The sequence below is a fragment of the Choloepus didactylus genome, chromosome 8 (assembly GCF_015220235.1).
Source record: "Choloepus didactylus isolate mChoDid1 chromosome 8, mChoDid1.pri, whole genome shotgun sequence".
NCBI classification, from domain to species: domain Eukaryota; kingdom Metazoa; phylum Chordata; class Mammalia; order Pilosa; family Megalonychidae; genus Choloepus; species Choloepus didactylus.
Window position 1 is genome coordinate 111037546 of NC_051314.1, and position 27999 is coordinate 111065544.

Consider the following 27999-nt stretch of genomic DNA (forward strand, 5'->3'; position numbering starts at 1 on the left):
TATTTTAACAATTATGGTATTTAGCAAGTATTATATATGGTTTTGATGCAGTTGGATGAGGGACAACGCTTTGAGGAAACACTGCCCAGGCCTTCGTGTCTACTCCCTTTGGGAGTGTCCTCTGTCTTGAATCCTGGTTCTGACTTCGGGTAGTTATTAACCTCTGGATGCCTCTGTTTCTACATCTGTAAAATGGAGGAAAAAAAATTTAAGGGATTATGAGGATTAAAAGAAGTTAACACAGATGTACATCACCTTTATGGCCTGAGATAATGAGTGACAGGCCTGGGGTCCTTGGGAATATGGCTTTCTTTTTGTCTTCTCCTAAGTCAGCAGCTCCACTTTTCATGTCCTCCTTCAGCCTTAGTCTTCCTACCCCAGTAACCTGAATGCTGCTTGCTCAGAGACCACCCCCCAACTTTGTTAGAGGAGATTTTACTTCCATATGATTTATTGTGAAGAAAGAATGAAAATATACTTTACAAAAAATTTCCTTTGGCAGACATTGATATTCAATGTATGCAGGATGAGCAATGAAAATGTTATCAAACCTCACTTGATTTTGTTATTTCCAATCAAATGGAAAACACCGTCTTTTTTAAAGTTTTATCTGTGACGACCCCCAGTGGCCAAAATGTCAAAAACTGAGATTTTTTTAAGTGCATAAAGTATTTTCTTCAGTATACAATTAAAATGGCATCTACTTTATCATTAAAATTTGGACCAGTTAATACCAAAGCATGAAAAGGTCCTGCATTAGAGATATCATCAAAGAAATCTGAACAAACTAAAGTCTTTGATATTATTATTATTAGATCTTCCCCAATCAGTTTATGCAGAAAAGAGCCCCCAGTTGGGTACGGTGACATTCTCTTAAATGATAATTTGTCTAAGCTTTTAGACTTGAAGAAAGTGATTTGTGTCAGTATATAGAAAATAAGCAATAACTATACAGAGGAGAGAACACAGAAACCATTAAAATTTCACAATAGTACATATGGCCTTTTAAGTAATTAGGAAATTAACATGCTTACCCTTGCCGATTCAGTAACAGTAATTGCTTTAATACCCTTCCCAAGTTGGCATAGGCTCTGTTCTTTTGCATATTTATTCATTACTCACTCAAACAATATTTGCCAAGTGTAAATACTCATTATTTACTGAGAAGCAGACTCTGAGAGGAAGATTAATGACCAGGAGGTTTATCGGCAAGTGCCCCTGGGATCACTACTTGTAGAAAGGAAGGAAGAAGGATTCATCAGAGGGGAAGATGAGGGCTTCAGCTCACCTCACAGCTCTGAAGCCTCTCAGTGTTGTCCCTTATAGGGTGAAGGGTCAGACTTTTATCCTCTGCATCCATCCCTTAATTGGCTGTGGCTGCTCTGGGAAAGGGGGTGACCCTGAGTGAGGCAAACTACCTCAGCTGAAGCAGTATGAAGATGGGTGACAGCTGGGAAAGGGGGTGACCCTGAGTGAGGCAAACTACCTCAGCTGAAGCAGTATGAAGATGGGTGACAGCTGAGGGTTGTCTGCTGACAACACTCCCAGCATTTGAGGGAGTAAGTTCACCATTCTGAAGAGTGATCTGCGTGGCACATCACAACATCCACCACACTAAGGCAACAGGATGACAACCAAAAGACCGGCATCCTTAAAGACATATGTTAAAACAAATGAACACCCATGTAAATACTAAGGTCTATAAAGGAAGTGCTTCGGTTTGCTAAAGCTGCTGGAATGCAATATACCATAAATGGTTTGGTTTTTCCAATGAGAATGTATTAGGTTGCAATTTTACAGTTCTAAGGCCATGAAAATGTCCAAATTAAGGCATCAAGAGGTAGATACTGTCTCTGAGGCATCCACGTTCCTCTGTCACATAGGAAGGCACATGGCGACGTCTGCTGGTCCTTCTTCTCTTGGGTTCTGGTTTCAAAATGGCTCTCTAGTTTCTGTGGGTCCTTCTTTCTTCTCCCAAGGCGTTTTCTTTCTTAGATTCTCCTGAGCTCTCTGAGTTTCATCTCTGTTATCCTCTCATAGAGGACTCCAGCAAGGCGATTAAGACCCATCTTGAGTGGGCAAGGTCACATCTCCATGGAAACAACCTAATCAAAAGGTCCCACCCACAATAGGTCTGCACCCACAAGATTGTATTAAAAGAATAGTCTTTGATGGGGTACATAACAGATTCAAACCAGCACAGAAAGAGTGGGCTTAAAGAGAATGATGGGCAAAGGCAGGGGCGGGGTGTAATTTCAAGAAGAGGGTCAAGGAAGCTTCTCTGAGGAAATGTAGTTTGAGCTAAGATCTGATGGATGGGTAGGCACAAGGCCCTCAAGGCAGAGAAGAGCTTAGAAGTGAATGAAGTCTGGAGTGGCCATGGTTCAGGTTGGTGACTTCATTTCATACTCTCCTTGTGTTACCAATTCATGACTGCTGGTTTTATAATCAGGACAGAGGAAAGTTACAAAAAAGAACTATAACACTTGGACTGGGAAGTGTTTACCTTATTCTGGGAAGTATCGAGTTGCTGTTAAATTTTAAGGAGAGAACAGCAAACACAAAGTAGGCATTTAAGCTAACAATAGAATGGATTGAATTGGAAGGACACTGGGCATTTTTGGTTCTCATTCTTTTTTCTTTCTGTGTTCCAGTTTGGGATTGTTTTTTATTGGCCTCTTCAAGTTCACTCATTATTCCCTCCACTGTTTCAAATCTGATGTACCCATCAAAGCCATTTTTATTTGTTACCATGTCGTTAATTTCTAGCATTTCCTTTTGCTTCTTTCTTATAGTTCCCATCTCTCTGCTGATATTACTTATCTGGTTTTGCATGTTGTGTACTTTTTTCATTAGAGTACTTTTCATCTTAATCATAGTTATTTTAAATTTCCAGTCTGATAATATCAACATCTGTCATCCCTGAGTCTGATTCTGATGATTGGTTGTCTTTCAGATTGTATTTTTACTTGCCTTTTAGAATGGCTTATTATTATTTTTTGTTCAAAGCCAGATGAATGGGCCTTTAGTGTAAAGATTTATGTTAATCTCACTATGAGTTGGATGTATTTAATGTTTGTTGTCGCTATAGGCACCAGAGACTTCAAATTCCTCTGGGGTCTTGTTCTTGGTTCTGGGCCTTACTTTTATAGTAATCCTCAGAGAAAGAGTCTGTGTCTTTTTTACTTTTCCAGCTGTGATCCACTGTTAGACTTTTTGGTGTGGTATATGGTGTGGAGGCAGTTGAACAGTTTAAAATCTTCGGATTAAGTCTTGGTCTTTAAGTAGGACTATTTGGGAGTGTGGCCTTCGCAAGTATTTCTGTCCCTCCTTCAGGTGTATAGCTTTCTTCCCCCTGCTCCCTACTGCCTTTCTTGGCTGCAGCACTCCTAATCTGTTTCCTTGATACCCTCTCCACTATAGTTTATGGATATTTTCCCCCCTTAAGTGACATAGGAAGGTTAGAGGGGGCTGGAGTGGGGCAGATTTCCTGTCTCCCAGCTGGGATAAGGTTTAAGTATTGCCCTCTAAGTCTTTCCTCCTAGATAGTAGGCCTTCAAACAATAGCTACTCTTACCCTTCTCCAGGGCTACAGGAGATCTTTCCTGATTCTCAGATCCTCACTGTGAGAATCTGGTGGCCTTTCTGGAGGGAAAGTGGGGGGTGGGAATGCCCCCCCTATGACTGCAGCCTCTGGTAGTTTCTCACTCATGTTAGTCCACACTCAGCCTCTAGCAATTCATCAAAATTATTCCCTTAAGTACTCCAACCAATTTATGGCCATCAGCAGCTTCTGTTCTAGGTAAGCAAATATCGGCTTCTATGTCTCCTGGGTGCATCTGCCTGTCCAGATTTTTTTGTGGCTCTTTGTTCTCTGATGGGTCTAAGAAAAGTCACTGATTTTGTTTCCTCGGTTTTCCTTATTGAAAGGACAGAGGCTATGACTTCTAAGCGCTTTACTTGTTGGAGCTAAACATCTGTTTTCTTAACTAAGATTCCATACTACTGAGAACATGGGAAATAGTAACAGTGAGGACTGAACTGTCTCCTTGTATCACTTACTTGGGTTTGGGTAATTAAAATGAAACCAAGTCCCAGTATAATCTGTACTCAAACACAGCAATTACTTTGGGTGGTTTAGTGACAGGGGAAGTTTTTTGAGGAATGAGTGATTCATGCTGAAGATTAAAGGTAAGGCTTGAGAAAAGTAGGATAGTAGAGGCATTTTAGGCATAAGAAATGGCATCAGTATGGAAGGATTCTACACTGTGTTGGAAAATTACGCAGAGTAGCTTGATTGGGGTGGAGGAACCCACACAAAATCATTAGTAACTAAGTTTGGAAATATTAGGTTGTATCCAGACTATGTTTGGACTGGTGTTTTATCTTATTCTGTGCCAGCATAGTCACTGAAAGATTTTGAAAACGATAACAGCACACACATGAGTAATATATATATATTTTTATTTTTAAATTCAGTTTTATTGAGATATATTCACATACCATACAATCATCCACAGTGTACAGTTGTTCACAGTACCATCATATAGTTGTGCATTCATTACCACAATCAATTCCTAAACATTTTCATTGCTCCAACAAAAAGATAAAAATAAGAATAAAAATAGAATTATAAAAGACCACCCAAAACATTCCATACCCTATCCCACCCACCCTGTTTTTCATTTAATTTTTTCCTCCATTTTCCTACTCATCTGTCTATACATTGGATAAAGGGAGCAAGGTTTCCACAATCACAGTCACGCCGTGTAAGCTACATATTTATACAATTGTCTTCAAGAATCAAGGCTCCGGGGTTGCAGTTTGACAGTTTCAGGTATTTCCTTCTAGCTATTTCAATACACTAAAGACTACAAAGGGTTATCTATATAGCTCATAAGAATACCCTCCAGAATGACCTCTCAACTCCATTTGAAATCTCTCAGCCACTGAAACTTTATTGTTTCATTTTGCTTCCCCCTTTTGGTCGAGATTTTCTCAATCCCACAATGCCAGGTCCAGGACCATCCCCAAGCGTCATGTCCCGCATTGCCAGGGAGATTTACACTCCTGGGAGTCATGTCCCATGTAGGAGGAAGGGCAGTGGGTTTACCTGCCGAGTGTGCTTACAGAGAGAGGCCACATCTGAGTAACAAAAGAGATTCTCTGGGGGAGACTGTTAGGCACAATTATAAGTAGGCTTAGCCTCTCCTTTACAGTAACAAGCTTCGTAAGGGCAAGCCTCAAGATTGAGGGCTTGGCCTACCAAATTGGTAGTCCTCAGTGGTTGCAGGAACATCAGTAATATACTCAAGTGGGGAAGTTTAATATTTCCACATTTTCCCCAGTTCCTCAGGGTTGCCCTGCAAATACATTTTTATTATCTGCCCAAATTATTTTGGGATGTATCAGAATTTCATACTAACTTGTACAAACCTTGAAGACCTCACTTCCTATTTAAAGTTCCATGTAACTATGGTGTTTGAATAAACTGACCATACAAGTTAAATTATTTAGTGTGCTACAGAAAATACAGATCCTGCACCAAACAAACATCTCTTCCCTTGGTCTCACATAGAAGTTGAAGTTTTATAACACAGTCAATATTGTCCTTTACCCTTTGGCTTGATTTGCCTTAGTCTTAACCAGATCCACTTCATTCATATCTCTAATTGAAGTCTGATCTCTTTTTCAGCTTTTTTAATAGTTGCTGTATGAGGTAATACATTCATAGCTGCTGAGCTCTAGCACTGAATCTCAGGTGTCACACAGATACCCAAAGTTCCAGAGACCAACCAGGTTATACACAAATAGTTCAGCATCTCAGAATTTAGAGATAACCATTACAACTCAGGAATAGACGTGACTGCTGTAAGAGCTTACAGTCTCGGGACCTTTACAATAAGCCTTCACCTGATAACCTGTGCTTTTTTTTTTTTTTTTTTTCATTTTTATTGAGATTGTTCAGATACCATACAATTATCCAAAGATCCAAAGTGTACAATCACTTGCCCCTGGGTACCCTCATACAGCTGTGCATCCATCACACTTAATTTTTGTTCAATTTTTAGAAACTTTTCATTACTCCAGACAAGAAATAAAGTGAAAGATGAAAAAAGAAAAAAAGAAAAGGAAACTGTAAACCTCCCCTATCCCTAACCAACCCCCCTCAATTGTTGACTCCTAGTATTGATATAGTACGTTGTTACTGTTTATGAAAAAATGTTGAAATACTACTAACTGTAGTATATAGTTTGCAATAGGTATATAGTTCTTCCCTGTATGCCCCTCTATTATTAACTTCTAATTGTATTGTCATACATTTGTTCTGGTTCATGAAGTGATTTCTAGTGTTTGTACAGTTGATCATGGACATTGCCCACCATAGGATTCAGTTTTATACATTTCCATCTTTTGACCTCCAACTTTCCTTCTGGTGACATATATGACTCTGAGCTTCCCCTTTCCACCTCATTCACACACCATTCGGCGCTGTTAGTTATTCTCACATCTTGCTACCAACACCCCTGTTCATTTCCAGACATTTAAGTTCATCCTAATTGAACATTCTGCTCATACTAAGCAAGAGCATCTACATTTCTTCCACAAGGCAGGAGGGAGAGTCAAAGAAGGTAGAGAGGCAAAAGAAAGAAGAAACAAAAAAAATGACAGCTAGGAAGCAGCAAAAGGAAAAATAACCTTAAATCAAAGTAGAATAAAGAATCAGACAATACCACCAATGTCAAGTGTCTAACATGCCTCCCCTATCCCCCCCTCTTACCTGCATTCACCTTGGTATATCACCTTTGTTACATTAAAGGAAGCATAATACAATGATTCTATTAGTTACAGTCTCTAGTTTATGCTGATTGCATCCCTCCCCCAGTGCCTCCCCATTTTTAACACCTTGCAAGGTTGACATTTGCTTGCTCTCCCTCGTAAAAGAACATATTTGTACATTTTATCACAATTGTTGAATACTCTAGATTTCACCAAGTTACACAGTCCCAGTCTTTATCTTTCCTCCTTTCTTGTGGTGTCTCACATGCTCCCCATCTTTCTCTCTCAACCGTATTCATAGTTACCTTTGTTCAGTGTACTTACATTGTTGTGCTACCATCACCCAAAATTGTGTTCCAAACCACACACTCCTGTCTTCTATCACCCTGTAGTGCTCCCTTTAGTATTTCCTGTAGGGCAGGTGTCTTGTTCACAAAGTCTCTCATTGTCTGTTTGTCAGAAAATATTTTGAGATCTCCCTCATATTTGAAGGACAGCTTTGCTGGATACAGGATTCTTGGTTGGTGGTTTTTCTCTTTCAGTATCTTAAATATATCACACCACTTCCTTCTTGCCTCCATGGTTTCTGCTGAGAGATCCGCACATAGTCTTATTAAGCTTCCTTTGTATGTAATGGATTGCTTTTCTCTTGCTGCTTTCAGGATTCTCTCTTTGTCTTTGACATTTGATAATCTGATTATTAAGTGTCTTGGCGTAGGCCTCTTCATATCTCTTCTGTTTGGAGTACACTGCGCTTCTTGGATCTGTAATTTTATGTCTTTCTTAAGAGATGGGAAATTTTCATTAATTATTTCCTCTATTATTGCTTCTGCCCCCTTTCCCTTCTCTTCTCCTTCTGGGACACCAATGATATGTACATTATTGTACTTTGTTTCATCCTTGAGTTCCCAGAGACATTGCTCATATTTTTTCATTCTTTTCTCCATCTGCTTCTTTGCGTGTAGGCTTTCAGGTGTTTTGTTCTCCAGTTTCTGAGTGTTTTCTTCTGCCTTTTGAGATCTGCTGCTGTATGTTTCCATTGTGTCTTTCATCTCTTGTGTTGTGCCTTTCCTTTCCATAGATTCTACTAGTAGGTTTTTTGAACTTTTGATTTCTGCCGTATACATGTCCAGTGCTTCCTTTACAGCCTCTATCTCTTTTGCAGTATCTTCTCTAAACTTTTTGAATTGATTTAGCATTAGTTGTTTAAATTCCTGTATCTCAGTTGAAGTGTACGTTTGTTCCTTTGACTGGGCCATAACTTTGTTTTTCTTAGTGTAGGTTGTAATTTTCTGTTGTCTAGGCATGGTTTCCTTGGTCACCCAAATCAGGTTTTCCCAGACCAGAACAGGCTCAGGTCCCAGAGGGAAGAAATATTCAGTATCTGGTTTCCCTGTGGGTGTGTCTTAGAAAATTGCTCCACCCTTTTAAGCCTCGGGTCACTGTGCTTTTCTGCCCAGCAGGTGACGCCTGTTAGCCTATAATGTTAGCCTATAATTCTTGACTGGTGTGAGGAGGTATGGCCATGTTCCCCCAGGCTCTGGGGTCTGGTTCTGAATGGAAAGGGCCCCACCCCTTTCCTCCTAGAGAAGACAGACCCCTCAGGTGGAGGTCATTAGCATTTCAATGGTCTTGCTCTCTGCTTGTGCTGTCTCCGCCCTTCCCCGAGTCACAGCACTGGAAACTGAAAATGGCTGGGGCTTTCTCCACTGAGCCAAAAAAGAAACAGATACTCCCCTTCAGACCCAGTCCAAGGCAACCCTCCGGCTCTCCCAGGTCAGTCATCACCCAAAGCCTCTGTCTGTTTTTTGGGGCTGCGTACCTGTAGTGAGCAGTTCACACTCGCTACTTAAAACCCCAGTTGGAGCTCAGCTGAGCTGTATTCGCTTGCTGGGAGAGAGCTTCTCTCTGGCACCACAAGGCTTTGCAGCTCGGGCTATGGGGGAGGGGTCTCATAACTTGGTTCCGCAGGTTTTGCTTACAGATTTTATGCTGTGTTCTCGGGCATTCCTCCCAATTCAGGTTGCTGTATGATGAATGGATGGTCTCGTTTGTCCCCCCGCAGTTATTCTGGATTATTTACTAGTTGTTTCTGGTTTTTTGTAGTTGTTCCAGGGGGACTACTTAGCTTCCACTCCTCTCTATGCCGCCATCTTGCCCGAGAATCTCATGAGTAATATATTTAGTCGCAGTATTAGATAAATTGAAAGAACACTGGGCAAGTAGTGTCAAGCTCAAGATTTTGTGTCTGATTTGAGATGAAGAAAGAAAAATTAGGAAAGGCTGTAAGGTCTCAAAAATAATAAAATCAGAAATTTGAGACATTAAGTCCAAGAGTTTAACTTATAACATGGTGGATGTGAAATGCAACCAAAACCTAAACAGAATATTGGGGCAGTAGATTAGATTAGAGAGTCCTTTGTGAACAGGCCTTAGCTGAAGTCTTGACTGTGGCTTGTGGGGAAGAACAGAAGACTGGAGTTTGAACCTTCGGGAATGGGTAAGGGGGGTAGGAGAAAATAAAGTCGGCAATAAAAAAGCCAGAAAGATGGGAGTAAATCCAGAACAAAGTGTAAAGCAAATTAGGGTAGAAGCTGGTCCTTTTTCTTTCAACTTACATCTGGCCTATAGGCATAAACTCTGAACTGTATAAATCCAACAAGTCCTGACAGGAAAAAACATCTTCCAGTGTAGCTTGCACTGATGGCTTGCTTCTTTCCAGAGTTTTATATGAAATCTTTTTGTAGTGGACACAGATGTCAATTTAACCACAGGAAATGGTTAGTGTTTATCAGGTATGTGTCCCCATTTATGAGGTAAGACCCCTTTCTTGGAATCCAAACAGGTAAGAGAGTGATCTGTGTCAGTTATAAAATTGTGATGAAAGTCAAATTCAGTACACAAAATTACAATTATATCAGAGGTAACTGCAAATGAATCACTCTGCCTTCTCTAAACTAATGACACAACTATCACAATATGTGAATTTATTTAGATATCTGCATTTGTATATATGTCTTATATATACATAAAGCACAGTAAGACGCTTTACATCATCCAGTAGTTTGTTTCTCACTCTGACTGTGTGGGTCAGTGTGTAAAAGAAATGAAGTAATACTTTATAAATCTCTTCTATAGAAACAAGGCAGTTTTCATCAAATTTGTGAAATGTAATTTTATTAATTGATTGAAGGGGATATATTATCAGATACACTGTCCCCAAATAAATAAAATACCAGCATCATTAAAAGCACACAAACACAGTTTTACAGGGTACAATACAAAATCAATTTTGATGATGTTCTTACTTGCATTTACTAAAAATCTGAGAAAGAACTATAATCAATTTCTATCTTGCATATAGAGAAAAGTAGAGCACAGTTATTTCACAGAAGGTTTTGGAATGACAATTTGAGAAGACTTTTCTTTAAAAGATTTTAAGATATATCACAAATCATATCATACCCTCTGTAAGATTACCACATGGAATTGTACTAAAAAATGAAAGCAAAATGGCTGAAGAAGGCTGTATTTTCTTTCCCAACATTATACTACTTTCTATTTTTGGCATGAATTATTAACCTTTTCCATTAGTAGGAAAATATGTTCTGCAAACTCTCGGATGGCACCACGGCCACCATTACACTTGCAAATGTATCCAACAGCCTTCTGGGCACTGGAACAGGCATCAGCAGGAACTCCACTTAAGCCCACTTTCTTTAAACATTCTTCATCAGACACTTCATTTCCTTTCAAGTAAGATAAAGACTGATTAAACATTTTAAAAGACAAAAAAAATTCTTTCTAAAAAAGATAATGCCAACAGCAGCCAATAAATACACCTGGTAACTTTAATAAGACCTAAGGCACTGCATGTATGAACACTAAATATTAGATGGAACAAAAATACCTTAAAGTATATAGAAGTATTTTAAAGTTCAGGTCTACGGTTTTTCCTAAGCAATCCAAAATAAGTTCTTATCTGTTAGAGAATGGAGTATACTTTTTGCTTGCCATGCATATTATAATTATCAACAATTCTATATATAAATTACAAGTTATTGAAATTTTTAAGGAAAAATTCAAACATGCAAGAACCCTAAATTCATATTAAATAATTAATGATGTTTTTGTCATTAATCAATATTTTTTCCACCCCTCCATTCTAGCTTTGAGGAAAGGGAGAGAAAAAGGAATTTCGAGGCATCATATTTTACCCCAAAATTCTTCAGCATGTATCTCTAATAGATAAGTTTTTTAAGTGACACAATACCATCAAACAAAATCAGCAATGATTCCTTAATATCATCTAATAACCTAATACATGTTCAAATATCCTCAGCTGTCCCTGAATTGTCTTTTCACAGTTGATTTATTTGAATCAGAAGCCCAATGAGGCCCATACATTGCATTTGGTCAATATATTAAAGTCTCTTTTAATCTTTAAAAATTCCCTCTGATTTTTATGTGGCTTATTTGTTGAAAACAATTACCATTTTAAAGAATCAAAGTAAGTACATTGAAATCACACTGACATAATTACTTCTTTTCCCTCCCTCCTTTTTTTTAATAGACTGAATTTCAGAAGCTCTCAGTATTTTAGGTTCACCATTCTGAGTATAACCATCACTGTACTACAGACCAAATACTACAAATAAAACAATGGTTAAGAAGAGCTTATGTGATTTAAATTTGTTCTATATTTATCTACTGAAAATTTTTCTTTTATTATTAACTACTATTGAAATTTGAGTGGTCTTCACTGAAAGATGATGAAAATTACAGTCAGTCCCCAAACTAAGTTTATTTTAACAAAGTTTTACTTATAGGCATGTCAATGTTTTTTAAGGAATACATTTGTATGTGCCACACAGAGCACTGTTCTGATTTTCAAAGTAAAAATGTGGAGTCTATCCTTTACTTTCTTGATTTTCTATTTTCTACTTTTTATAGTTTTCTTAATGTTACATAAGGAGTGCCTATTCTTGGTAGAAACATTTTTTAAATAAAGAAAAGCAAACAAACAAAAAAAACCCACACCAGTATCAAAATCATCCTAATTATCACTACTTATGGATAATCACTACATTGTGGCATACATAATTCTAGAGTTTTACCTATGTAAATGATATGCTTATCATTACAATTGTATGAAGGCACTCTGTTAAACATTTTACATTATCATCATTTATCCTTCCAATGGAATTATAATGTTGGGTTAGAGAGGCTAGCTTAAGAACTCACATATAATAAATAAGTAGCTTGGATTTGTTTATATGTTCCATTAAAATTGTTTTCTTTTTATAAAAACTGGATCATTCTCTATCAAAGGTTATATAGTATTTCTGTTCTCCACTGGATCTTCACATGTGTTTCAAAGGCTATTTTTGAAGTCCCCAGATCATATGCTCCCTTAGCATTCCTTTGTTTCTTTTTCTGAGGCCAGTATTACCCTTGTAAATATTTCATATATAATTTATAGTACTTATGCATTTTAATAAGTTGTCATTATTAATTTAATATTTAAAATGTTGATACCACTAGACTGTAAGCTCTTAAGCAGTAGTCCAGCAATGAACTCCATGCCTATATATAGTAGGCACCTGATACATAAATTAAAGTAAAATAGTTATTGTGACATCTGACCATGTCAGTAAAGATAGATTACAGCATTGTTTTTAATGGTTGCATAATATTTCATTTTATGGATATTCCAGTTTGCAGGACATTTAGGTTGGTTCTTTTTTTCCCCTGCTATTAGAACATTTGTCCAATTTCTTTCCTGGAATTAGAATTTGGGGGTCAAACGTATGTACATTTTAATAATGGCAAAAAATATTCATAGTATACTTCCCATATACTGGAAATTCTGCTAAGTGCTTTATCCAGATTATCTCATTTAATCCCTATGATAATACCATGACAATAGGCCCTCTTAACATTTCCAGTTTAAAATGAGGACACCAAAGTGGAATTTACTAAAATTAGCTAGTAAGTGCTGTATTCTGATTCCATAGCATGGGCTCCTAGTCATTCTACTAGGCTACATTTAATAAATATAATTAAATTAACCTCCAGAAAGGCTGTCCCAATTTAATACTCTCATCAGTGGTATAAGAGCATTCCTATTTCCCTACAATTATGTTAATCAGGGGTATTTTTTTTTTCTTATTTTGTATCCATTTCTTAAAAACAAAAAATCCTAGTCCATTTTACTATGGCTGAAAAACAAGATACTAACCAAGATATGCCACTTCTTTCCAGCACAGGCCCATTTCTTTTCTCCATTCATCTACAACTGCTAGCTTGTCTGATACACTGACTTCCATTTTGCAATCCAGTTTTAAGGAAGAGAGTGTCTGCTTTGAACAGGCTCTTTCTGAGATTAACCTCACCTTTAAAAATAATAATAGTAATAAAGAAAAAATGAGAAAGTGAAGGAACAGAAATCTTTCAAAATAAAATAAAACCTTGTAAATAATGCAAGTCATAAAGGAGTAGTTCTTTGACCTTCTCAAGGACCAATTAAGAAAAATCAACTAATTGTCAATTAAAAATGATAAAGCTTTAAAACATTTTATTTCTGATAGTCCAGAGAAAGGTCAAAGACATACTGTTTTCTACAGTGGAAAGGATTCTACCTACAGGTAAAAAATACAACATAATTATCTGATACTAACCCCAGATACTTCTATAATTCAATTTATCCATTGGAAAGTCTTTAAATTGTCTCTTGTGCTACTTATCAATACATAATTAAAATTTCTAGTGAATTATAAGAAATCACATTAACTTTCATTTTTGAAAATACACTTAAGTATTAAGCTATTTTGAATTAAAAAATTTCAATCCTAAGAATAAGCTGCAATTAATAAATTCACAAGAGTATTTGCCTTTTTGTAACTTCTGACATCTATTATCTAGAAAATCTTTCTTGTTGCAAGATCCTGTGGGAAATATTAGATAGTTCCTATCTAAAATAATGTTTATACTTATTGAATACACAGGAAATATTATTTGTTGATTAACAAATTCCTAATTTTACTCATCTAAAAGTAAATAGTATGATAATTTTCTAGGTATTTGCAGCCTAAATTTCAGGTATTTTAATATGTAATACTAAAAATTTAAATCTCTTATTTCCCCCTCATGTTCTTTGATTCTGAATCAAAATCTAATAAATAAACTATTGCTGTATTCAGGGCACACATACCTCAATACCGTTTTTCTTTAATAAGCTTATCCCAATGGCATCTTTTATATCATAAGATATTATTTCTTTCTGGTCTCCTGATACATAAATGTGGCCATTGGTGAGACATCCATCAATATTGCAAACCAAAAGTTTTATCTCCTTAAGCTTCTCTTTGCCAAAATAGCCAAATCTAAAAGGAACCAAAAGAGACCTCTGAATATAAGTGTATTACAAATCACTCCGTCTAATACAGTAAAACCCCACTGTCTATTCAATCATTCAAGAAACACTGCTCAACTTTACTTCACATATGCTCCTCAACTTACAGTGCAAAAACTATAATTAATGTGGTCTAACCAGACAACGTGTTTCTTGGGTTACTGAATTAGCCATTTAAAGGCATATTTTATATACATGTCTTCTCCACATAAGCAAACTACTTATTAAGATCTAAGATCTTTGGAGTATCAGAAATTAGTGTCTAGAAGTACAATTAAACATAGCTACTAAAAACAATAAGTTAGGTTCTAGTGCAAAGGCTATAAGGTTTTATACCTTAATACTCTCTGTTCTGCAATCGGCCAGTCAATATCCACATCTATATCCACACTGTGCTCAGCTCGCATTTCGTAGTATGCCATTTTTCCACCCTAAAGGTAGAATAAATGTCATGAGTAATGTTTTAATTAATTCACACATATCAAAGAACTTATTATAATATAGAACATTAAATTCATTTCCATGGTACTGAGAAAAATGGATAGCCCAGAAAATTCAGTGGTATATAACATAAGAATTTCTTGGGAGGGGAAAGCTTTTTGTTCCCATATATCCAAACCACAAAACAAAGAACATTAAAAATCTTCAAATCCCATCTATACTGTGGAAGTTCCCCATTTTTATTTATTCTAAGATTGAAAAAAGCAGAAATAATACCCACCCTCCAGTATTCTGACTACAAGGAATTTTGTGAAAATCCTGTGTCCCCCTTTGTATGGCAGTTTCTCCTACCATCATCCTAGAGTGGTATAAAGGTTTTTGGAACTTCTGCCCAATTTGCAGCTGTCCAAGAGGCAAGACAGGTGAGGAAAAGTAACTATAGCATCTGTTGTACAGAACTGTTTTGGATCCCTGAATTACTGATGGGAGTGGACAATAGTTATCTGGGTCACATGTGGGCAAGGAGACAGTCTCAGGATCCTAGGACATGGGGGCAAGAGAAGCTTTTCCTATGATAGTAATTATTTGAATGACCAGGGTACTGGAAAATTCCATTTTTCAAAGTTACCAGTTTTTCCACAAATCTTGTTATGATCAGAAATTTCATTTTTCCTCAGACTTTAGCAAAGTGTTAGACCACAGTGCCCCTTAGAAAAGAGCTTGGGAAGAGAGGTATCTATATGTGTCAAATATAATTATCCTTGATATTCAAACTTTACCAAATAGCCAGTTCAAAGTTTGTCTATACACTGACCAAAAGATTGGAAAAAATATTTTTTCCTCTTTTCCTTCAGAACATGAGTCACGTTAGAATTTTTACTAGAGTGTGGAGATTTTGTTAATTAATTATTTTTTAAATTTTGTATGCTATTTTTTGAGTAGCATAGGGACAGAATCCAAATCCTAACTATAATTTATAGCTGTTTTTTGACTTAAACAAAACATTTCACTTTTCAGAGCCGCAAATACCTCTTCTGTAAAACTGGGATAGAAATAGCTACTTTATTAAGCTGCTATGCACATTACTTGAGGTAACTCATGTAAAGTGTTTATATAGTCCTTGGTACACAGTACGTGCTGAATAAATAGCTATAATTGAAATTAAATATTATATGATACAACTATGTAGGCAATCAGAGATCTCTAAAGATGAGACATCTACTTTCTTTGTTTTAAAATAAGGGCAATAAGACTTAGAACAGATAAAACAATATATTCAAGAGTACACAGGTAAAGACATAGTTGGAATTAGAATCTGTTTTTCTTGATTTCCAAATTGGTGCTATTTCACTTCTACTACACTGGTTTTTTTCACTGTTTTTAAAGCAAATAGAAGTTTTTCAACCACATTAGCACAACCTAACACTAACACAAACACATAATACAAAAAGAGTTTTGAGTGGAATAATATGAATAGTAGGACATGTAGGATATGCAGTACTTGGTTCATTTTTTATCTCAGTTCTATGGTGTAACAGAATTCCTTGCATATTTAATGAAAGGATTCCAAAGATCCCTACTAGGGTATGCCAGCAGAGTAAATGGCTCGATGACAAATCTTGTAAGTTATGGCCTTTCCCCTAGAGGTTATTTTCCTTTATGAAGTGTGACATACTTCTTTCTAGAACTCGAAGTGTACATATAAAAAGGTTTAAAAGGTTTTTGCAAAACAAAGGCACAAACCTGTAAGTAACCCATCTCTATCAAATGTCTTTTGGCAAAATAAAATGAGCCATTTTCATATAATTCTCCATCCCAATCTTGTCGACGGGGTCGCTTAGCAGGATTCAAATTCAGAGGCTCAGTCACTTCACGAACTGAAAGCAGAAAGGTACAGTAAGTCCAGTTAGTGAATACAGTTAGTGTTCATTTAGTAATTAAAAAAAAAGACATAAAAATGAACTCAGAATGTAGGTGATTTTTGTATCAAGATAAGTAACTTTTAGGGATTGTTTAACCACTCCCCTCCCCCGCCCCCAAAATGTTCATGTCCTAATTAGGGTGAGCCTTAGTGCAGTATGACTAGAGAGTTACAGGAAATTTTGACAGAGACACAGATGGCTGATGTGGAGACAGAGAGAAAGGGATGGCTCTGTGGTGGAGGCAGAGCTTGGTGGCAAGCCACCACCAGACTTCAGATGGAGCATGGCCCTGCTGACACCTTGATTTTGGACTTCTAGCCTCTAGAACCGTGAGACAGGAAATTTCTGTTGTTTAAACCAACTAGTCTGCAGTACTTTGTTAAAGCGGCCCTGGAAAACTAAAACAATAACTAAAAGGACTTTTTAAAAGGAACAAAATCCCTAATAACTTTGGTGACTTATCTTTGCCTTCCAACAGTTAAGCATAGAAAAAGTATTTTATAGAGGAATTCTGTATAATTAAAATTTTAAGGTATTTATACAATTATACTGGGAGGATATCAAGGCAACCTTAAAGTAGCTTAAAAAGAACTGAACCTGTCAAAAATTACCCATATTCAATACTTGAACTCGCTAATCTATTTCTCACTATTTGCTTCTATAGAAATGTAGTGCATGTTATTTACCTACTGTGACTGAGATGAAATTATTCCAGAAAACTAAAGGTTTCCCCATTAAATTACTGAAACTTTTCTACTGATGAAAATGTTTGTGTAATCTATTATACCTTTTTATAAGTAGTTAAAAAATACTAAACATAATTTACTAAATTAGCTTTGATATTGAAGGCTTGGCAATATGAACATTAATGATTATAACATGATGTAGTAAGTGAGGCCCTCCATGCTAGTATATAGGGATTCCCTTGCCTTTTCGCTGAATTTCTCCAAAATTTGTGTGTGGATGTGTACTGGTGTGCATGCAAGTTTGTATTTTATGGCTGGTGATTCTTCAGATCTTTCTTCAATTTTGGCCGTCACTTCTGTGTATAAAGGCTTCTAGGTATAATCTTATCTTATTCCTCTAACTAGACCATCTTCCGCTGAACTCGTGTTTCATATAATCTAGGAAAAATTTTCAGTCAATATATATTGAATAGGGACTGGATATAGGGCAGTGAACATGACTCTTAAGGTCTCTATTCTCATGTCGCTTGCAACCTAGGAGTGGAGACAGCCAATAAACAAACTAGATAATTCAAGGCATGCTTTGAAGAAAAGGAAAGAAAGGACAATCACTTTCTAGGTGATCAAAGATCAGTGGTTGCTTTCTTCCTTTCTTTCCTGAACATGTGCAAGGAGTGAAAGGAAGACAAGCTTGGCATAAGCAGAGGGACTCCTCTAGGGTAAGGAGAAACCAGGGTGCTTTTAATGGCCCTGTAGACTGGAGTGACAAATTGACATCTGTGGAAATCCCACCCAATGAATCCCCCTGTACACTTCTGCTGAGTGTGCTGTGTCACACCCAACTGGGGAATGAGCTGGAAAGGCAGGGAGAGTTGCTACAGTGTTGTGGTGCTTAGAACCCAAAGTCCTATAAGCAGGAGGGGTCAGCAATACATACAAGATAGATCTGACAAGACACCTGGATAAGAGGTGACTTCAAATTAACTAAAGCTTCAACCCAGCCAACCCCTATTCAAACTGCTTGATACAGAAAAGGGTGTGCCCACTTTGGAGGAAAGCAATACACACCCCATCTCTGTCAGGCATATGGTAAAATATGAGACGTGAAGAAGGAGAAATGTGACCCATAATCGAGAAAAGCAGTCACATAAATGGAAATACTAATGACCCAGATGTTGGAATTTGTAACCAACATCTTTCAAATAACTATCATAAATATTTGAAGAAATTAGAAGGAAAGATGAGAAAAAAGATGAAGAGATGGAGAATTGTAACAGAGAATGGAATCTCTAAAAGAGAACCCAAATGGACACAGTACCTGAAATTAATAATTCACTGAATAGGTTTTTATAGTGCACCAAACAAGTCAGAAAATATGACTAAAGAAAGTCAATAGAAATTACCCAAAATGAAGTTGAGTGAAAATAAACAAATAAATGAATAAATCAGAACAGATTGTAAGAGACATGTGGGAAACCATAAAATTGTCTAATATTGATATAAATTAGAGTCCCAGAAAGAGAGGAGAAAGAAAATATGACAGAAGAAATATTTGAAGATAATGGCTGAGAATTTGGGAATACTGATGACAGATATCAACCCACAGACACAAGATGCTCAGAAAAACCCTAGCAGGATAAACACAAAGAAAACATACATATGGCAGTCAAACTGTGGAAAACCAAAGATAAAGACCAGATCTTAAAAGAAGCCTGAGGAAAAATGACCCATTACATCTAGGGAAACAACAGTGAGAATGATGGCTGGTTTCTTATAGGAAACAATGGATGGCAGAAGGTAATGGGATAACATCTTAAAGATGTATCTTCAAAAGATGTAATATTAAAATATTAAAATGATGAAAGGAAAAAAAAGAGCCCAGCCTAGACGAATTTTACAGGCATTTTTAGACAAACAAAAGCTGTGAGAATTTATTATCAACAGATACAGAAGATAGAAGCACCTATTAGCAGTAAGAAATGAAGAGTAACAGAAAGGATAAATGCATAGGTAAATAACTATTCTTAAATAATTTTAAAGCCTATCAACTATTTAAAATATAACAATGTATTGTAGGGTTATAACATATGTAGAAATAGATCATGTGATAGTACAAAAGGTAGGGGTTAAAGAAAACCATCCTGTCATGAGGTTCTTATTTATTTGTGAAGTAAAATACTAATTTAGGTAGACTATAACATGTTAAGGGTGCATAATGTAATTGCTAGAACTTTGCTATCCAATAGAAATATAATGGAAGCCATACATGTAATTTTATATTTTCTATTGGCTACATTAAAAAATAGTAAAAATAAATGGGTGAAATTAAATTTAATAATCTATTTTCTTTAAACCAATATATGTGAAACATTATCAACATGTAATACATATAAAAACTATTGAGATATTTTATATTCTTTTTTCATATTAAATCTTAGAAATCCAAAATGTACTTTACAAGTTATGGCACAGCTCAACTTGGACCAGCCACATTTGAAGAGCTAACAGTGCTAGTGACTACCATATTGGACAGTGCAGCTCTAGAGTAATGACCACAAAAAGAGTGTAAGAGTTATAGAAAATAAAATGGAATAATTTTTAAGTTAGTAATTAATCCAGTAGCACTGCCAGCAGTAATGATTTATAAATGAAGAACACAAGAACAGAAATATAATTTCTGATTCAGAGTCATTGTCCATTAACAGCATTCTGTTTGACAGTGGTTCCAAGGGAATATATCACAGGAAAAGGCAAAGCTACTGTCCCTAACATTCATGCTTAACTTTAAAGGATATTTCCTCAAACAACGTTCCTAGCTTTATTTAAAAATACTTATGGATCTTTCATTTATGGATCTGTCATCTATTTAATCTAGATATTTCTTGAATCTATTCACTTTTAATCATATAGCATAAAGCTCAATATTCATTATAACACCAGGCTTCCTCTATTTGCTTCTAAAATCCATTTTTTACGCTTTAATAGATTTGTCCTAGATCTTATTTCTGAGAATGGGTGAATAAATTTAACATTTTATAACATACGGCTTAACAGAGAACCTGGCACAGAGAAGACACATAAATGTTTACCAAATAAAATCAATCAATAAATGCATTCATTAATATACTTTATTGGCTTTGAAATTCACATCTTGAGATTGAAAAATTGTTATTTTCAATAGACTTGTATTTTACTTGCTCTTCTTTGTACCTTGTCCAGTTCCATCTTCCTTATTATTTCCTTTAAATCATACACATTAGAGCCAATTAGGCCAGCTGTTCTATATTCAACAAATACCAGTGCACCTAACAGAAATCTCATTGCCTTTCCCCAAGTAGGTTAGGTTAACCTATTTGTTTAATACTGTTCCTTATTATATATTGCTAGCCTATCTGGCTAGAAATCAGGCTCCTACTAAACCCTGTGAAACCCTTCTTATATAAGGAGTTACAAATTTATGAACACAATTCTACAATTTTATTCTTGAGGTCTTTCAGAACTCTTTAGTGAGTGTTTCCTATTTACCTCCTTTCTGAATTTCACTCCATCGAAACTGATGGCGTCTCACAACAGAGAAAACAGAATCATATCCTTCTTCTCGAATCATTTCTGCAACTTTTTGAAGGTCAGTAGGGTGTAAACATGGAGAAGTAGCTTGAATATTTCCTACAATGTCAACCTCTTAAGAAGACAAAAGAAATGAAAAGGACAAAATAAAGTTCTTAGCAAGCAATATTAAGATCTTAAATCCAAATGTTAAAATAAGTCTTGTGAGATGATAAACAAGTTGGAAATTACATAAAATTTTGAATGAACTATTAATCAAACTCATACCATTGTGATAATTAAGAAATTCTACAATGGCATCTAATGAGGTAGAGCTGTCTTTTGAAACTTCAGAACTCCTTCGATGAACCTGTGCACCAAACTGTTTGGCCACATTCTCAATTTCTTCATGGTCTGTTGAAACCCACACACTGTTAAGATATTAAAATAATACATAAATAAAACAGCCAAATCACCAAAAGAAATCAGTAAAGATGAAAAAGAGCTTTACAATTCCAAAAATACAACTCACACAACGTTAGAATAGTTTTTAGTACCATCAAAATAATTACACAGATTAAAAGTAATATTAAACTATAAAGCATTTTGTATCTAAAAATATTTTTAAATGTCTGTATTAAGAATGTATTATTATGTAAGCCCTACATACAGTTTTATAAAAATGGAATATACTGATTCTTATTCTCCATCCAAATGCAAAATATTGCATAAAGTATTTTAATACACTTGTTAATAAAAAAATTGACTTGGGTTAGTCAAGCCATAAGCTAAAAGAGTGATGCTTAAAAGAAACTAAAATGCACAACTCTTGGTTCAAAATAATCATATAATCCAACTTTTTTTTTTTTTTTTTTTTTTGCTAGTAACAGAGAGTATATATATACAGAATTAACCTGGTTACAGCCACTGATAACAATTATAGACATGAAGGACATGGTCTAGCTAGGAGAGTTTAGTTTAACAGCTCTATTAACCAAATATACATGGTTACCCAATTAAACTTATAAGAAGGTGATTAAGAGGAAAAGGCTCTTTTAGGGAGATATACCACTCTGTTGAAATTTTGTTTCCTGGATCCTTACAAATTCCTGTTACTGGAAACAGATGTGAATATTACTTTAACCACAATATTTTAATAGTGATATCATGCAAATATATTTTAATGAATTACACAGTCTTTGGCATTACAATATGTTTTCTTTACTCCCAATTCATTAAACATCTGTTGAGGGAAAGAGAAACCACATGTTTCAAATGTCTATGCTCTGGATTTCATTTCTTTTTTTATTCCATTTCATATAGATGGAGGGTTTATATCAAAGGGTAAAGTTAATTGCCAAAAACAAAAAAAAAAGATGAAAGAAAATCTGGTAAACAAGATGCTCTGTTCACCACTGGCTAAAGGTCAAGTGTCTCATGATATCTAGTCATGTTCCTCTGGGCGAGACAGAACAGAAAAGCCCAAGTTTTTCTCCATCTAGAACTCTGAAATAATTTGGGGACAGATATTTCACTGGAGAAATGTCACAGTCAAAGTTATGTAACAAAATGAAGTACCAATGAAAAAACAGTGAATTTTTAAAATAGAGAAGGCAAAGGGAAGGTAATAAGATGGTAATTAGAGTAGAGTGCAAAATGAACAGTAAAAGCAAAGGAGATGAGGTTTTTTTTTTTTAAATTGATGTCACTAATTGACATAAATTACTGAAGCCATTTACTTTATCATCCTGATCTTTGCTGTAACAAAAATTCAACACTTTAGGGTTCAGTAATCTTCTTGAAATGCTTACAAGGTAAATAAATAATAGGGGTATATAAGACCTATTCTGGAAGAGGTTTGCTTGCTTGCTTTTTTTCTTTTTTTTTTTTTTTCATTCATTCATTAATAAAATGATGATGACTGCTTATTCTGTCCTAGGCACTACTCTGGACACTGAGGATATTACAATGTATACAGTACAGTGCATATTCTTGAGAAGCTCTTGGCCTATAGGTAGAGACTGAGACCGACACAGCACTATAATTCCCTTTAAACCACTAGGGAAAGAGAGATAGGAAATCAATTAAATAATAACTAACATCTAAGAAGTTTTATTTGTTATAAAGTACTTTTATAGTGACTGCTACATAAGAGATGCCCAATATATATTTGTTGAATGAATGAAAGAAGATGTGGTCAAGGGCATGGGCTGTGAGCGCAAGGGTTTAAATCCCAGCTCCACCACATGCTAGCTATAAGATCCTGGGCAACTTCATAAACTCTCTAAGCCTCAATTTTCCATTAAAAAAATGATAATAGTAGTTACCTCATATGGTTGTTGTGAGGATTAAATATAAACCACTTAGAATATTTAATAAATGTTAAGCTATTCAAATAATAAAATCAGAGTGGTAATAAATGAACATGCACTTTTTCATTTAATCCTCACCCCAAATCTGCTGGAAGGAAAACCGAAGTTCTACCTTCAGATCTTCAAAGGTCCAAAGGCCATAAGTACCTAATTTGTATGTACTATGTAAGGCAATGGCACTATGGTATGAAAATAGCATTCTATATGTGCCCTGTAGTTATCCATTAAAATATAGTGATCATACACTGTTAAAGGGACTGAGCAAATAATTTTCTTTGGTGAAGGGGCATCTGAAAGACAGAACGTAAGCAAGTAAACAAACAGGCCTAATAAAATCTAAAATCAGGTCGACTAAATGGCAGTGGCATTAACCTCAAACGAAGTTATACTACCTCTAACGGGATGGACAGGAATAGCAACCATGATGTCTGTTACAGTCATATCAAATCATGAACTGACATTTTAAGGAAAATAGCATAGCACAGGTCTTTCGTTAATCATAAACTCACACCCCAGAAATGAAAGCTTTGTTTATTTTTCACAGGTGTGTTAGGCAATATTTTAAAATTCAACTAGTTCTGAGGTGTTCTTAACAAAAGCACTGAATCCACCATTGAAAACCAAGCTCCTACAAAGACAGCTCTAACAATACCTCTTTAACTAACAGGGAAAAATGTATCTCAACATTTTTCTTCACTGTTAACTATCCAAGTCAGTATACAAAGCGTAGTAACCATGAAAAGTACTATTGGCTTTGATTCTGAGGTCAGAAAAATCTGCCTCAAGTGGCATCATGTGTTTAAACAAAATAATCTCCAAGGTATCTTCTAGCCTTGCTAAATCAGCAGGTACACTTTGTTCCAATTTTTTCAAATAGTATTTATTGAAAAAAACAAAGGAGAGGGAGGGAAGCAGAGGAGGTGTTCCAAACTCCTCCTGTAGCTTCAAAAAAAAGTCAATTAAATTCAAATCAACCATTTTAATTGAGGGTCTAATTTAGAAAGCATGTGAAGCATATACCAAGATAAGATAGTTATCTGTTTGCAAGTTTTTCATCTGGTAGAGCAGGGATTGACCTGGTTCAAATCTGGCCCAACCCTCAGTCTGTTTTTGTAAAAGCTTTATTGGAATACAGCTATGCTCATTCATTTACGTACTATCTATGGCCACTTTTACAACGTACAATGGCAGAGTTGAGTAACTGCATCAGAGACCATCTGGTCTGCAAAGCCTAAAACATTTACTATCTGGCTCTTTATAGAAAAAGTGTGCCGACCCCTGAAATAGAGAATAAAGACCTATTCCCATTAACTCTTCAAAGTGAAAGAATGTTAGCACTAGAAAGAAATTTGAAGATCATTAAAATTTTCTCATTTTACAAGCAAGGGAGCTGGTGCACAAAGAGATGAAGATTGTAAAATCCTCCAATAAAGAGAAAAATGTGAATGACAGATCACACACACTATACGCAGGGCAATTATTCTAAGGGCTATATAAATAATATCTCACTTAAAGTTCTCAGCCAGCCTTTGAGGAAAACAATTCAGTCCATCTTACAGATGAGGAAACTGAAGCACAGAGAAGTTTCAGTGATTTGCCTGATGCTGCACACTTAATACATGTGAAGCTGGAATTCAAATTCCTACAGTTTGACTCCATGGCCTATGCTCTTACCACCTGACATAAGGCACACATTGAACGTATGAACAGTTGCTCGGTAAAGCACAATTAAAAGACACAATTACTTTTCACTGAGAGAATCAGCAAAGGCTTCATGAAGGATGTAGTGCCAATTCCTTCTATCACCCTTTGAGTTAAACTTTCCAAATCCCTAGAAAGGATGCCAGAGAGCCAGGAGCATGTGAACTGAACAGAGTAAAATTGCATTATTACACAATATTGTAAATTAGAGAAGGCAGATTTAGAAAGATTATGCTCTTTTTGCTAGTTAAGAGAAGTGTTTTTATTTCTTTTAATTATTATTGATTTGGTAACAGCTACAAGTTCTAGCTCAAAGAAGTATAAAATACCATCCTTCTTTGTCAATGAGCTTTAACTCTTCAAGATGTATTAAATACAACTACCTGGTCCAGAAGAAGACTGGACTTAAGAGCCATTTATTCTTTTATGGAATTTTTGCACAAATGCATCTTAAGTGGAAATAGGAGAATCATTAGTTAATATATGCATATATTTTCCAATCATTTTATATATGCATGTATTTTCCAATCAATGTCTGCCATAACAACTATTTGTTGGGTTTTGACTCCCAACATCTATTCTCCCTCACTTTTGGTTATAGTACTCCACTTTTTCTCTAGATGAACCTGCTTTCAGCAGGGCTGCATCCCTGGCTCCAAGAGTGAAAGATGTAGCCAAAAATGGTGCCAGCACGAACACTGTGTTCTCCTAACCATAGTGACCAGTTCAAGGATGAACAGGGACCACTGAGACATGATGAAACCTTGTTAGAATTGCCAGGAGAGCAACTCTTTCTGACTAGACTTAAATCTGGAAGGATATGAGGGGTACAATCACCTAAGACCCCATAAAGGAAGAGCCTCTCTAGAAGAACCAAGAAACAGAAGATCCTGATGGCAAAGTGCACCCCCCCTTACCCTGCTTCGCTGTTCTTAAAAATATCAATCACCACTTGATACAGCATATATTCATTTGTTCATATACTACCTGTCCCTCCTATTAAAATGCAGGCTTCATGAGACTAGGACCGACTCTATTGCTACTGCTATCATCCCTGGTCCAGGACCTAGAACAGTACCTGGCATATAATAGGTACTCAATCAGTATCTGCTGAATGAATGAATTGGGGTTTTTTTTTGCCCTTGAATTTGTACCCAAAACAACCCCTATCCTGGCTTAACACATGCAACCAAAGAGCTTTAAATGATAGTTTTGTTCTCTAGTCTGATTTTAATCTTGAGTTTATTTCATAAAAACGTCCCGAAGTCTGTGAACTTCACAAGGACAAAAACTATATTGCGTTAATCATATTCTCCTGAATATGTGTGGCACAAATTAGGACTCAGTAAATGTTTACTGAATTGCACCAAAGCCCTGAGTCCTCCTCTATCTCTCCTTTGCACATTTCCTATTACATTAGTGTTACCTCCTGGGTGCCAGCTCCTATTTGCATAGCTCCACCCAGGGCTTCCTTTAGATTAAAACATTGAGAAACTTAGTAAGTTTATACTTTTTTTTTTTTTTTGGTATTTCCTTTTTAAACAAGGTTGGTTAAACAAAAATCATTTATTTATATATTGATATCATTTTCAAAAACAATCATCTCTTTAAAAACCAAAAGCCAATCATCAAAAGGTTAAAATAACTTACTTTCCAAGGTAACTGATAATTCAAGTATAATTACTCAGAGGTCTGAATGAAACTATTATGTGCAAATTCATTGCTGGCACAGAATTTTATTTCCCTTCTTCATCAATGACATTAACTTCTAATTCCTGACCAACTTGGCATATGATAATGTCTCTAAAAATTATGCACAATTAAAATTGTCCTTAGGGCAGACAAGCTTCAAAGGTATAATAAAAATCATTTACAAACGTCATAAAATAGCCAGCTCTATATCTTCCACTGTCTCTCAACTATGTACAAACGTAGGGAGCTTTCTCGATTGTGCTGACTCACAGGCAGATAGCTTAGAGTATTTTGCAAAGGTCAGGAAAGGAGCAGGAAGCTGAGGGCGAAACTAGCAAGTCCTGACACCCCACTCCAATCAAGAACAGGATGCCTCCCTAATCAATCAGCACCAAGCGGTTATCAGAGGCTGAGAAACAGGGGAGCGCCAGAGACCTCGTTCTAAAAGAAATTCACGTATTATCGCAGATGTTTACTTTCCCCTGAGAGACCCGGGCAATGGAGACGTTTGGGAAGAGGAAATCTCCCCCTTTTACAGATGGTCATTCACAAGGACGGATACAGGAACCTTCCCAAGTCACGAATACTAGCAGCAACGTAACAAGGAAGGAGCCGGAGCCCTTCCTCCCTAGACTCTCGGCCTGGGCCCAGACGCCCCGGACCTTGCACGCCCCTTTAGGGGCCAGCAGCGACCTCCCGTGAAGCCCCCACCAGATCCCCCAGCTCTTCGGATTCTCCCCACCAACCCCCACTCCCGCCCAGGCCGCACCGCCCACTCCCGCACATGCGCACCTCTGGAAGACCCCGGAGTCCAGGGCCGCCCGCAGGACCCAACCAATAAGCGGGACCCCCGCCAGGTGCTTAATGTTCTTCAGGGGGATGCCCTTGCTGCCGCCCCGGGCCAGGATCAGGGCTGCCAGGTGCGGGGGCTTCTCCACACCTCGGCCCTGGCCGCCGCGGGAGTTGCGTTGCAGCTTCGGGGGCCGGCCCCGGGACGGTCGCCCCCGCGGGTTGGAGACGGAGGTGGTGGCCCCCTTCTCCACCGAGTCCATTTTCTTCCCACGCCTCCCCAGCTTCTCCACATCCGGGAGCTCTTCCCCCGCCACCTCAGCGTGCCGCCACCCGGTCCCCCGCCCGCTCTTGACAAGTGGCTGCTCCTGGCCACGCCCTTCACAACCCTCCCCTCGCGCGGCACGCCGGGAGTTGTAGTTCGTGATCGCCTCGCCTTGGCCCTCTAGACAGAGGGGTCTCTGCTGGCGGCCCTCAAACTTTGTGCTAAATCTTTTGCTTAAGGGTTGTAGTGGGTTTCTTACTGCACACCTGATGCACTGTAACACAACTTAATTTTATATTTAAAAATTTATGTTTTAAAGCTACATCTTTCTCCTATAATCCTGACTCATTTTTTTCCAGGAGATTACTTAACACCTCTGCATTTACCACCT

General features: G+C 36.8%; 1 protein-coding gene across 1 annotated transcript; it reads right to left on the reverse strand.

Moving 5' to 3' along the window:
- Nucleotides 1-9946: 9946 nt before the first annotated feature.
- CMAS (cytidine monophosphate N-acetylneuraminic acid synthetase) lies at nucleotides 9947-27664 on the reverse strand. Its single transcript, XM_037847823.1, has 8 exons — nucleotides 27347-27664; nucleotides 21078-21220; nucleotides 20769-20924; nucleotides 16379-16512; nucleotides 14531-14625; nucleotides 13994-14165; nucleotides 13022-13175; nucleotides 9947-10529 (listed from the first exon to the last, which is right to left on the reverse strand). Exons 1-8 carry the CDS (start codon nucleotides 27604-27606, stop codon nucleotides 10339-10341), a joined length of 1305 nt encoding a protein of 434 aa, XP_037703751.1. The 5' UTR covers nucleotides 27607-27664; the 3' UTR covers nucleotides 9947-10338.
- Nucleotides 27665-27999: the final 335 nt, after the last annotated feature.

Coding starts and splice junctions, on each gene's coding strand:
- CMAS (XM_037847823.1), bottom strand. CDS start 27,606: ATGGACTCGGTGGAGAAGGGGGCCACCACCTCCGTCTCCAACCCGCGG. Junction 21,221..27,346: donor GACTCCGGGGTCTTCCAGAG/GTGCGCATGTGC, acceptor ATATCTTAACAG/TGTGTGGGTTTCAACAGACC. Junction 20,925..21,077: donor ATTTCTTAATTATCACAATG/GTATGAGTTTGA, acceptor TGTCTTCTTAAG/AGGTTGACATTGTAGGAAAT.